Below are 13,604 nucleotides of genomic sequence, written 5' to 3' on the forward strand. Positions count from 1 at the left end.
GCCAACACCTACCTAATACTGGGCCTGGTTGAGTGGGTAAAAGGACAGAGGGGTGGGAGCAGACAGCAAGATCATGGGTTTGGGTGCTGATCGGTCATGAACTCTAACTGGATCCTTAACCCTCAAAGTGGCTGTGGGCTTGCTTTGGAGTTAGTGTAAAGAGAAAACAGGGTCTCTGAGAAGCGACAGGTAGTTCCAGCAGGCATCAAGACAACCACCAACAGTGGAGTAGAGCAGCTGGCCCTGAACCCCAAATTTTGAGTTTCGGTAGGATGGCTGGAGACAAAAGAATTTCTCAAAGTAGAACCTCCCTAACACAGGGAACTGCCTCTAACTGCTTCTGAGCCTTACAGAACCTAGATTGCTTTCCTAATGAAACACCATTTTTACCTCCAGGGAGTAGTAATTTTCTACTTCCTACTTTCATAAGCTCCTTGAAATCCTTACCTTCATGGCAGAGTATAAAAAAAAATTTTTTTTTTCAAAGGAAATTTAAATTAGTGGTAAATGCCATTTAAAGACAACATGAATCCTAAAAAAATTAATATTTTGATATTAACGGTTACTCTTGTTATCTTGAACTCTGATGCCACAAGTGTTTCACTGTCTACTATACGTCCAGCATTGTCCTGAGTACTTACATCACCCTCAGTTAAGATTCTTTACTTCTGTTGGCCTACTTTTGGATGAACATAAAGCACCTCATGCTTGTGTAAACCTGCACTGAATGACTAGTGGGTTATTGTGTTCAGGTCATTCCTAGCAACACTCTATAATACGTAGCCTACATAATAGTCTTTTGAATGGGCCTTTGTCTTTGATTCAGCAGCTCCAAGATATTAGTGGCTTTTTACCCTAGTGGGATAAAATTTAGCCTTTTTAGCAATGAAATCTAAATTTTAATTTTAATTTTCATTTGTAGAAAAAGTGCACATTTTAAAATGAGTGTCTCACCTAGTGGTAAGTTATTTTGATTGTGTCTGTTCTCCCCCCATTTAAAAAGATAAATGACGAGTACCACATAGCAGTGTCCCTAAGTTACATTTAACCGGGAATAGAGAGCCCAGGGGCTATTTTTGCTACTTCGAAATACTATATTGATTACACAAATTTGAATTAGTCACTCTGCAGACCACTTATAATGCCTTCGGGTTTGGGTATGTGTTCAGTGTACTCTGATTACACAGCCCGCATGCTATTTGAAGTTAGGAAGCAGGTATGTTTGATCCTTGGAATCTGTTGTGTTCAGAAGGGCCTCTATGTCCCTTCTGTTATTTTCTCTTTGATTATATCTTTTTCTCTCATCCTTTGGATGCAAAAAGGAAGTTTAAGATGGGGACAAAATCCAGATATAAAATCCTGTGACATTAGGTATTCTACATGGGGAAAGCATTGCCTTAATGTGTCATTTTATTATCACTCAACAGCTAGCTCACTGAACCAAACTCCATTTTGGCTCTAGTTTGGCTGTTAGGAAAGATCAAGTTAATCATTTGATGTTTGTGTGATCTAGAATTAGAAATAAACATAAATGTATTGAAGTGGGTGGGGGAAGAGTTTAAAAAGATAACAAAAAAGCCAAGAGCTGAAAGAACCATCCTGAGCACTGAGGCAGAAAATCAAAGCGACTGGGGAGGCGGGGGGTGGTTACTTCCGAGCACCTTAAATTTGAGTTGGAAAAATGTTTAGGGAGTTCTTAAGGCTTCCAACTGAACTTTCATTTTATCCAAAAGTAAGCACGTTTGTTTTTTGTCTCCTTGGGTAAATATTCTGATGTGTTTCTGTTTCATTTGCTTAATGATATCATGGATGGTTATTTTTTAATTAAGGAGAGTTTGGTTTGTAAGCATTTTAAATGTCATCCGTTTGGCTGATATTTAAAACTCAGGCTGAGGGGCGCCTGGGTGGCTCAGTTGGTTAAGCGACTGCTTTCGGCTCAGGTCATGATCCTGGAGTCCTGGGATCGAGTCCCATGTCGGGCTCCCTGCTCAGCAGGGAGTCTGCTTCTCCCTCTGACCCTCCCCTCTCTCATTCTCTCAAATAAATAAATAAAATCTTTAAAAAAAAATAAAAAATAAAACTCAGGCTGAGTTTGAGCTTTTTGTTCTTCTGCCCTTCCCATGCTTTAAACTCATGGTCTCAGTGATTTTGAAAACTAAGGATTTCAATTATTTCAAAACTAGGAAACCAACAAGAGTTACTGCACTTTAGCTTATATAAGTGGTACAAAAATTCTTGCTCATTTTGATAATAGATAAATGATGGGAACCCCAGTAAGCTAGGAAGTATCTCTTCATCTGTCTTGCAGGAAACATGCTCTCTGGTTAAGAAGAGAATACAGATAGTTGATGATGCCGTGCAGATATGTTGGAGCCAGTGATCAAAGGAGGAAGTACTGAAGTAGGAAGATTCCTCCTCAGAGAGGCAGAGCTGGGCTAAGGCATCTGTTGAAATCTATAACTGTAACAGCAATGTCTCTATGATGTCAGGCCCACTTCATAAAATAAAGCATAATCAATTTGTGAGATTTTCAGCCACTATTATATCATGTCCCTGCCTCATATAGCTTAAAACGATTCTTTTTTAAAGATTTTTGTTTGAGAAAAAGATAGCAACAGATCGTGAGAGCACAGGCCAGGAGGAGAGGGAGAAGCAGTCTCCCTCCTTACCAGGGAGCCTGATGCAGGGCTCGATCCCAGGACCCCAGGATCATGAACTGAGCTGAAAGCAGACACTTAACTGACTGAGCCCCCCCAGGCGCCCCTATAACGGTTTTTCTAAAAGCTTATCATTACTAACCAAGATTGGCATCCTTTAGAGTCCTAGCAGCAAGGTGTGCTGTGCTTTGAGGCCAGGCAGGCTAGGTTCACATCCCTGCCCTTACACTGTGGACTTGGGCAGTTTATTCAGCCTCTCTGAGCATCTTTGCACATTTGTAAAATAGGTGATCATGCCTACTTCAAATGATGGATTTGGAGATTAGGATCCACATACGAAAATTCACAGCATACCCTTTTGCATTATGCTCATTTAAAAGTAAACTTGCTTCTAACACTTAGGATATTTTTATATATCCATCCTGAGACTTAGCAAAGTTTCTTGTTCCATCAGCTCTTAGCTTCTCCATCCAGATCCAGGACTCCTGGATAGCTATCTGTACTTAAATCTGGGAGCAATTCCGGATTCTGCAGCCCACAGTTTTCAGGCATTTGACATTGAGTGATTGTACAAGTGCAAATTTCACATTTCTCGTTCATGTAGCTAAACCAAATAGTCTTACCTATTTCTTGAACTAAAAAGTTCTAATAGAAAAGCAAGAATAGGAACTTAAACTCATCAGTAAGACAGCTATCTTAGTTCAGGCTACTGTAACATTTACCATAGGTTAGGTGGCTTAAACAACAGACATATTTCTCATGGTTCTGTAGGTTGGAAAGTCCAAGGTTAAAGGTGGCGGGAGATTTATTTCCAGATGAGGGCCCTCTTCCTGGCTTACAAACAGCTGCCTTCTTGCTGTGTCTTCACATGGTGGCAAGAGAGATCATCTTTCTCATTTCTTCTAATAAGGACACTAATCCCATCCCATTGGGGAGTAAAGGCTTCAACATACGAATTTGGGGGAGTGGGACACAAACATTCGGTCCATAGCAACAACTAATAAAAGGTAGTTGAAAGTTTAATTTTTACTGTTTAAACCTGCCAGGCTATTTTCTATGGTTACTAACATTTTTTCCCCTTTATAATTCCATTTCTTAGCTGAGGTGCAAAACTGTCTTGTTGAACACAGACTGTGTCTGTGGTAATGGATGGCTAACTGAAACACCATCCAAGACCAGGCAGGTACACATAAGTAAGAATAGGCCACCGCAGACCAGAGCATGCCCCCTCAGAGGAGAGCAGCTCATACCCCACCCAGTAGAAATGGGCTTCTGGGTATTTGTTTTTAAGGCTGGAAATCTGGATTTATATGTGAAATGTCAGGTTGATACTGGATGTATTGTTGCTTTTTTTTTTTTTATGATAAGCTAAACAAAGTATTTCTGCTGACTGGTCTGCTTCGTGGGGCACCAGTTGATCACCTTTTCTTTTCTCTGTCCCAGTATCTTGTCCAAAGGGTATTTTGAAGTGTTTGCCTGAATGGTCTGATTCCATACCTTTTCACTTACATATGGATAATGTTTTATTTCAGCCATAAATCATGATTCATAGTCTTCACTGTTTACACCAACTATCATGATTAAAAGCATGTGATTTCAGGGAAAACAAAAGCAGGCTCTATTTGTACTCTGCCCAGAAAAGTCTCACTTTGGTATTTAACTCCTGATTTTTATCAGAATTCCACCAGGTATTGTTATAAATGCACTAGTGCACCTTGCCTTGTAAATTGCATATGGTTTCAGGGTGGGGAAGTTGTCTTAAGTTACTCTTGAAAAACCAAAATTAAATTGTTGAAACTCCTAAAATAACTTCTCCATACTGGTGGTTTATGATTATGATTTAACTCTCCAACAGTGAGACTTACAATGGGAGTTAATAACCTGCCAGTAAATGAGGATAATCTACCATGATAATCTGCTCAGATAACCACTTTCGTAAACTTCTGGTAAGCCACTTAAGGAAATAAATTTAAAAATGCAGTTTCTTTTTGTAATTGCAATTTATAGAATTTTAGCTTTGAAATACTTCTCTTTTGAAGTACAATCTGTCAAAATGGGTATCTTGACTTTTCTTTGGGATACTAAGAGCAGGAGAAAGAAGTAATGAAGGAATAAGTTCTGGTTCTCAAACAGTGGCCCTATTGACTGATCGCTTTCTCCAGTTTTTCTTATTATGCAAAAGAACAGTCATTGTGTGCCATGTAGCATAAGCAAATGTGACTGTCTCAAGTTACTGTGTCCTTTCCAGCCTTCACGTCTCCCTGCCTTCTCCTGAAGATGACCCTGAACACGAGTCTGGAAGGAGGTTAATCTTTCTTTTACTTTCAACAGGTGGAATACATGTTGGTGTCTTTTGATCATGAAAATAAGAAAGTCCGGTTGGTCCTGTCCGGAGAGGAAGTTCTTGAAACTCTACAAGAAAAGGGGGAAAGGACAAACCCAAAGTAAGCTGATAAACCAAAGGGTTGCTTTAGTGTTTCTGAACCTGCTAGAACTACTAAAGTAGAATCGTTCTTCAGATGTAGGAGGCAGGATGGCATCGCCTGGTTCCCCTACTTCATAGATGGGTGTAACCTTGAGCAAGTTACTTAATGTCTCTATGTCTCTGTTTCTTCATCTGTAAAGTAGAGATAGTAATACCTCCTGTGTAGGGTGTTGACATTTTAAATACTTAATGTATTTAAGCACTTAGAACTATCAACACAGTATAAAGCCTGCTTACTATTACTAAATGTTAAAAAAAAAAAAAAAAACCATGGACAGAGTGTTACTGAGATCCCAAACCATGGTGCCAGATAAAACTTACACTGAGTTTATTTGGCTGGTAGGATGTTTTTTAATATTTCTCTAAGTAGACAAAAAGGTGAAGGGGCATGTACTTTTCAGTTCCATTTTCCTACTCCGGCGACTTCGGGAGGCAGCATTTGAGTTTGGAGGCCAGCAGTGAACTGAAAGAGCCCTTATGGCCTCCTCCCCTTTCTCACAAAGTGGACTAGCTTGTCTTGAAGAGCGAGTGGCCTGTGTGTGGTTTTCAGTTACTTACAAATATTTTGGATATTTGTACTTCTAACCCTCACCTAGTTGAAGAGCTCAGGAGAATGACCAGCCTTTGGGAACTGTAAAGGAGTTCTTAGCTTCATTTAATATGGAGTGGTGTCTCCATTTTTGGAAGTGACTTTTTAAAAACTTCTAAAAATTGAGTAGACGGCAGCAAAATATGAGGGAATGGAATTTTTCCTCCTCTGTAGCCATCCTACCCTGTGGAGACCAGAGTATGGCAGTTACATGATTGAAGGTACACCCGGACAGCCGTATGGAGGAACAATGTCCGAGTTCAACACAGTCGAAGACAACATGAGGAAACGTCGGAAGGAAGCGACTTCTTTATTAGGAGAAAACCAGGCTCTCTGCACAATAACTTCATTTCCCAGGTTAGTTCCTAAATGAACATGCCCCAGCAGATCGTTCAGAGCTTTAGGTTCTAAAAGAACAGATCATGACCCAAGCATTTGACCATACAGTTCTCCTACTTTACAGACAGTTCATACTTTATATTGCTGCATTTGATAGAATCTGTAATGTTAGAGCCACAGGCAAAACTTGCGTGCCAGTTTCAGCAGGTGGGTGGTGGCCCAGGGCACTGTGGTGAGAGCATTCGTCTGGCCTCAGTGGGCAAGACCGTGAGGACCACCGTGAGTGCTAGCATCGTGGTGGCATCCAACCCAGGTCGAGGTGGAGGGAGCGGCGCGTCTGCCAAGCAGTTCTGACCCTGAAAGGAGTGGCTGAGTCTGATGATTATCAGGTGCTCTTCTCACTCGACTCTCACCGTTGCTTCCTTGGGCCTGTTTGCCTGCTGGCAGATGCTGGTATTGGTGGCCGGTGGGATGGTCACCTGGTGGAGGGCTGGCATCCCAGTGCTCCCAGGCCACTGCTGATACATCCTAACTGTGAACGAGGGGGGGTCATTAGGCCATGTTTGAGTCTTGTGTTGAAAAGGAAATTTACAGGTTGTCATCAAATCTAGTTATGGCTGAAAGTTGCTAAAAATAAATATTAAAAAACCATAAATAGTGAAGCTATGCTCTTAGCTAGAATGAGGTACATAAATATCGTACAGTTACACATAGGAGCTCTGCATAGGAATGCAGTTCTACCAAATTATAAATCTGACTTACCTGTGCTAGCTGTCAGATTGTGGCAAAGTATGCTTCTTCCTCAGGGTTCAAAAGAGCTTTGGGGATTGGTATCCATAGACTGAAACACTTAGAACTATTTTTATACCCTCCCTCTTTTTTCTGATAAATGTCCATAATGAACTCAGGCGTTCGGAGTCCTACCACTGGTCTTGGAAGGGATTTTCTTTTTAAAAATCTTCAGTGTAACATCTAAATGGTTGAAACCCTATTTAAGCAAGTCAAACATTTAGAGATACATCTCTTATTTTCTGTGATTGCTTTGTTCCATTAGGCAGGCCACTCCCTGCTTCCTGCCAGAAGAAAAGCCCCAGCTGGATGAGGGTGGACAGGTTTGCTTGGAAGAGAGTTGGCATAGTCCTTTGCCCCTAGTGTTTTAAGGAGGAGGTAAAAAAAAAAAAAAATCATGACTGCCTTTCACTCAGATACTTGAGAGCCTGCTCCATGCCAGAGCCATGCAGTGTGGGGATGCAGTCATGAATACAAAGAGACACACAGTCTTTGCCTCTGCGGAGACTGAGTGATCAGATAGCCACAGATCTAGGGAATATAAAGTTGAAGTGCTGGGAGGAAAATATGTGGAGCAGAGAGTGGGATGTGGTTGTCAGGTGGACTCTGTGAGGTGGGGAAGAGGATTGGAGTGATGTCCAGAGTCCTGGTACGACTTTACTACGAATGGGGAGGGGAGGGACAGCCTAGAGAGAGTGAGCAGAGTGGGCAAATGTCCCAGAATGAATAGGGAGAGCACGGAGCCTCTTGAGAACCAGAAGAAGGCTGGCCGGTGGTGCCAGGACGCTGAGAGGGAAGGGGAGGCTGGGCAGGTAGTTGGTGGGCCAGATCCTGTTAACTGAGAATTTGGGTTGCTATCCTAAAAGCAGTAGGAGTTACTATAAAGGGAGCGCTGAGACAGAGGAATAAGTTTTATTCTAAAAATCTAATTTTTTTAAAAACTTATATTTTTTGATGGGAGGGTATTTTTGGACTTGTAAACAAAACAAGAACAATAATTATTTAGTTGGAGAAGCCTCACCTTCTATCAGTCGTAAATGATAAGGAAAGTTTTGTTTTGGCATCGAGAGAGAGGAGTACTTGGTTTCTTAAGTGTAAACTGTGTGATTTTTCTCTGTAAAGAGGCAAAACTCTGTATCGTGGAGCTATAATCCAAAACAGTGCCCAAGTGAATATTTAAATTTAAATTAATGACACTTAAATAGAAATTTTAGTTTCTCAGTCACACTAGGCTCAGTTCAGGTGCTCACTAGGCACATGTATTGGCCACACTGGTATTGGACAGGGTGGACATGAAACCTTCCAGTGCTGCAGAAGGGTTTGTGGGATGGTGCCAGTCTGGAAGAAAAACAGTGCTGTAGGAGTCTGAGGATCAGAGTTCTGACTGTCTGTCCTGCCAAACACATTTTCATTCTCCCTCCATTCAGTCTAATTCTGGTTGCCTCGGAATCCTCAAGGTTGAAGTCTGCCACTCTTACAGGATTTTCCCTAAGTTTGCAGGCTCCTAGTAAATAACGCACACACAGCTGCAAGAATTCTCAGGAACCTTCATTATAGCTGGAAACGGTTTTCCAGATAAGATCAGCAAATTCCATTGTTGTTCACAGGGCGGATATGGGCAGCCAACAGGTGCTTTATTTTATAAAAGGTAGGGGCTGAACATAAGGCATGGGTAGTCTTGGCTCTTAAGCCCAGAGTTTCCTACCACTGATCTAAAGCCCTGGCAAGAGCCTCCCTTCTTTTGTATTCACAAACTTTGTCAGTCTTTGTCCTGTCTCACAGCACATTTAACAATGACCTTAAAATTCTTAACTTGAAGAGCTGGATGTGGAATTTGAACTTTACTTTTAGGGATAAAGACAGAGGTTCCTTTTTCTGTGTTGGAATTAAAGCTCTTGGTTAGGTCAAGTAAGAGAATAGGGTTGGGTCTTAGACATCAGAGGGAGATCTTGGAGGCGGATGGGGACACCTGTAGAGACACTACCTAATCCTGAGGGACTCATGAGGTGATCTGTAGAGGCAAAAAGCAGGAGAGCCCTTTGATATTTGAACAAGGCTTATCAACAGGTTGGGGGCAGTGGGGCTGTGCAGGGGTCAAAAAACAATCAGATGAGAGATGAGATGGTAAAGGAAGACCATCGGACGCTGTGTAGGGGGAACCCATAGCCTGTGACAATTGACGTGACCTAGCCAAGGGACTTCTGTGCTGTTGGTGCTCTCTGTTAAATGAAGAGATGGATAGGACGTGAAGAAGCACTCTAGAGATCCCGAGTGAATGGATAAAGTCTGTAATAGGCTGTAATCACCAAAGATGTCGGTGAGGAAGACCAAGTACAAGGGGGGTGTTTGTAAAGCACGGTACTTACACAGCATTCATGTGCTAGACTCCTGGTAGGGGGGAAAGTAGACGGGGGTGGGTGGTTCTTAATAGGTGCAGTGATGGTGAGACGTTATTAACTTCTGAAAACAAATCCTACCTACTTAGTTCTTCAATTTGTTGTAGATTAGGCTGTCCTGGGTTCACGCTGCCAGAGTTCAAACCAAGTCCAGTTGAAGGAGGAGCTTCCAAGTCCCTCTTCTTTCCTGATGAAGCCATAAACAAGCATCCCCGCTTCAGGTGAGTATGGCTCTGCCTTTAAACACAGATGTTCCTCACTCTTACCCGTGCCTGCTGAGAGTAAGGCGCTCCTTCCCAGAATCCTTGCTGAGCACTTACTGAACTCAGCCTCCTATTGTAATGAACCGGAGAAGCCAGCAGGTTATACACATGTGGCTGCTTGATCCTTGCTTTTTAGAGCACAGCTCGACTTGCCCATCTTACAGGTCATCTTAAAGTCGTTGGCTTAGCCACTGTCGTCTTAAGTGTACAGATTTTTTCAGTCCTAGTTTTATAAGCGCCTATTTGGGGAAGTTTTCTTAGTTATTCCTATCTTTTCTCCCCCTCTCTGTGATCTCATTCCACTTACTATACTTTCATGACAAGGCAAGATATGTACAACCTCTTTACCTTCTATTAACTTCTAGCTCTAGTAGCTTGTAGTTTCATTCCTGGGTTCAAAGTGGCTTCAGGGCCCACAACAGTCTGATCTTACTTTGTACCTTGAATCTCCTCTATAGTCCTAAACTAGGCTCCTGACCTGCAGGTGGGGCCCTTGGGACTTGCCAGTGTTGATTCCTTTGACAGGTCTGCACACCTGTTAACATGCAGAGTCTTTTGATGGAACAGATTTATAGATGGAGTTTCCAACTTCAAATGTCAGTGTGCCCAAGGGGAAAATAGATTCAGCTGCAAGAAAAGATAAGATTATGCTGGATGCCAAAAGGTAGATGCATCAGAGACCCTCCTTAGAGAAAGGAGAGGATGCTTCTGATGGAGGGGATCCTGGCAACCATGGGAAAGAGATGGTCCGCAAGCTGAGTCTGCATCACCACTGTCCACTAGAATCATGTCAGCCTAAGATGTTTTAAATTTTCTAAGTCACATGAAAATAAAAAAGATGAATTTAATTTTATTATGTTATTTAGTTTTTATCCAAAATTATTTCAATATGTCAATATTTTTAAATTATTGATAAGACATTTTACCTTATTTTTGTGTTTTGTAGTAAGTTTTCAAAATCTGTTGTGTATATTATCCTCAGAGCATATTTTAATTAGGACTAGCCCCATTTCAAGTGCACAGCAGCCACAGTGTGCCTGGTGGCTTCTGGATTAGACACTGTGGGTCTAGAGAATAGGTATTAATACTGCCAATTGGGAGGGACAGTAACAAGGTATTGGAGCTCCAGAGATGCCTAGGGAAAGTAAGTATTAAAGCTTGAAGTCTTCGGAGTAGACATGGGGTGCGTTAGAAACGTATGGTGAGACCAGACCACCAGCAGACCCCAGACACTTGAATTTGATTTGAGAAGTTACAGCAAGCTGGGGTATCTGGGGTTGAACAGGGGAGACAGTGGCGTTCTTGAGCAAGAGGCAGAGGAAGTGGTGTTAATGCAAAGCCTTCTCACAGAAAATTCCCTCAGAATATCTTGATCCACATAAATATTCTATAGGATTGCCTCAGAGAATTAGTTTGAGGTAGGATTTCATTCTATTTACTTCTTTATGATCAAATTCTTCTTTTACATGGTGGTTCTTAGGAGGCCGATTTATGACGTTTGGTTGTCTTTCAGTACCCTAACAAGAAATATCCGACACAGGAGAGGAGAAAAGGTTGTCATCAATGTACCAAGTAAGTCCACAGCGGATGGTGGGGTGGGAGAGGCACCTGGGGAATTGCTGTTTAAATCTTGAATCTCACCCTTGTCCCCCTTTTTTTTCCCCTTTAATTTAATTCTACAGTATTTAAGGACAAGAATACACCCTCTCCATTTATAGAAGCATTTCCTGAGGATGAGGAGGCAGCCAAGGCTTCTAAGCCTGATCATATTTACATGGATGCCATGGGATTTGGGATGGGCAATTGCTGTCTTCAGGTATTGTTTCAAATACACAGAGAGGCAGAGTGCCCTCATCCATTTCTACTTACTAGTTTTCTTTATAGATTCGCATTTTTTACAATTACATTGTAATCAGGTTGAAATGAAAGCCAAGTGTGCCTTTCTGAAAACCAGTGATTTTTAGTAAATTCATTGGTAGCTATCTCTTGATGGAGAATCTCCAGTTTACTACAAAGATAAATGGTTGTTACTTAACTTACAGTGCGAAATAGTCTATGATCCCTGCCTCTGTTCTTTCTAGTGATGGTCGGGCCTAGAGCTTGTAACATCATTCAGATCTCTGTTTCTAAAAGTAACCTCTGGATGCACTCCAGTGACCCTGTGATCCAAGGGAAGGATTGTTTGGACTTGAAATGTTCATATTCAGGCAAGGCCATCTAGTGGTATAAAAAGAACTACTGAGCAGCCCGTGTTTGCCTTGCCCCTGGCGAAGTCACATAGGTGGTACAGCCTTTCTGTGTTTCCTCCGTTAAAACTTCCCGTGGATCTAGTCAGATGGCTGGTGCCCCTGGCAGGAACTGTACCCAAGCTCACTTAGGACCTGGGTGGGTGGGCACAGGACCCTCCTGGTGGCAGTGGGCCTGTGCTTGGCCTGCAGCTGGGCCTCCTACTCGTGGGTTTGGGTAGCTCTCCTCACTTCTTTTCATCTTGGTTTTCTCCTTGGTTAACCGGAAGGCTTATATTAAATCCCTTTCTAGGTCTGACTCTAAGCTAATATTTACTTTGCTGTTTTTTTATCAATAGAATGCTGGTTTTAACCTTTCCTTTGCTTAAAATCATAAGAACAGGAGTAGGAGTTGCACAACGTATAAAGTGAAAATTGAAAACTTCCAGTAAAAAGGCCACTTGTTATTGTCCAAGGAGATTGTATGCAGTTCGGATTATTTCCGAAGATTAGAAGTGGCGTCCTTAGAGGCCTGGAGTAGTGTGAAGCCTAGCCCCACATCAGTCACTGGGCCTCCAGTCTGCCCAGTCTCCATCCAGAGGCCAAAAAACTCTGCATTCCCATCATCTCAGTTGCAGTGTAGACAGGCGCCTTCTTGCACATAAAGCTCTGATGTGCTTATTTTTACAACTCTGTAAAATGAACATTGAATGCCAGAGTCCGAGTGCTCCATGTTGAATGTGTTTACATAACCATCTTTTTTTTTTTTTTTCTTTTCTGATTTTCCTGACTCACAAAGGCAGTATAAAGTGTGTGGTCTTCCAAAAAAACAGGCCAGTAAGTTTCCTTACAAAGGGTCACATTTCATAAAAAAGAGACCTTTTTACTTTTACCTGCATATCTGCTTTTCTATCTTAATTACAAATGTTTTTAAAGAGAACCATTAAGCTCTAGAACTTACAGTGCATGGCTTTAAAATTGTATCAGTGCAATTGGAGTACTGATTGCCTTTTCTCGGTTTAATATTAAACCAGAGTGCCTGGCCAGGGACAGCACAGTTACTTCATTCCAAAGGGATAGTCTTTCTCTTGAAATACCATACAAATAAATGTGTTCTAACATTTTTATTACCTGTAGATGCAATTTTCCATCCAAATTTATGCTTTGTCATGGGTTTAGGATGAAGTTTTCTTTTTGTTGGTAGCACGTCCAAGACCCTACTTTGAATACTCCACTTAAAAAATTATTAGCATGAATCACATAAAGTTTATGGGAAATGAGATGAATTCCACACATCACCACAGAAAACACCCTGCTTTGTGTCTCTCAAGTGGAAAACTAGAAACTGCTTGTTAAAGCAGAAAATGTTTTAAAGTAATTTTTTAAGGTTAATGGAATACTTAACTGTACAAAACAAAGTCACATAATCACACTCAAATGTTTGACTCTTGGGGAGTTTTCCAGGAATCATTTAATAAGTTCATGCATGTTGTAATAGGTATTTCTCCCTCTAAGAAAAATCAGGTGGCTTCAAAAGTGGGTTCTAGGTAAATTTTAGATTAGACATTTAGTTTTCTAACATCTATTTTTCATACTTCCTCTTTTTTCCCCTCTGTTTCCTAGTGACACTGCTTTTCCTCTTATGAGATACTTTAAAGGGACACCAGAAGCCAAAACTGTTCATACTTTTGAAGGCATAAGAACTCCCCCCCGCCCCCCCCCGCACTTCACTGTTGTAACTTAACTGTGGAATTCCAGGTGCAAATTTTCTTAAGCATACTTTTTTCCAGGATTTGCCTGTGAATTGTCTAGTAAATACTAAGTCATCTAAGAGAAGCCAGTCTGTCCCAGCAGAGAAGTA

The 13,604-nt window shown here is 41.5% G+C and overlaps 1 protein-coding gene across 3 annotated transcripts in view; it reads left to right on the forward strand.

The window, feature by feature from the left end:
- The window catches only part of GCLC (glutamate-cysteine ligase catalytic subunit), a 47,082-nt gene that overhangs the window by 17,820 nt on the left and 15,658 nt on the right, over positions 1-13,604 (forward strand). For 2 of the 3 annotated variants that reach the window (XM_021692009.1, XM_021692010.1), the window contains exons 2-6: positions 4,989-5,101; positions 5,906-6,088; positions 9,363-9,476; positions 11,032-11,090; positions 11,201-11,334. In XM_021692009.1, the coding sequence (XP_021547684.1) occupies positions 4,989-5,101; positions 5,906-6,088; positions 9,363-9,476; positions 11,032-11,090; positions 11,201-11,334 (603 nt within the window). The remainder of the gene's footprint in view (positions 1-4,988; positions 5,102-5,905; positions 6,089-9,362; positions 9,477-11,031; positions 11,091-11,200; positions 11,335-13,604) is intronic. The other variant, XM_044917395.1, reaches the window with a different exon arrangement.

The sequence above is a fragment of the Neomonachus schauinslandi genome, chromosome 8 (assembly GCF_002201575.2).
Source record: "Neomonachus schauinslandi chromosome 8, ASM220157v2, whole genome shotgun sequence".
NCBI lineage: Eukaryota > Metazoa > Chordata > Mammalia > Carnivora > Phocidae > Neomonachus > Neomonachus schauinslandi.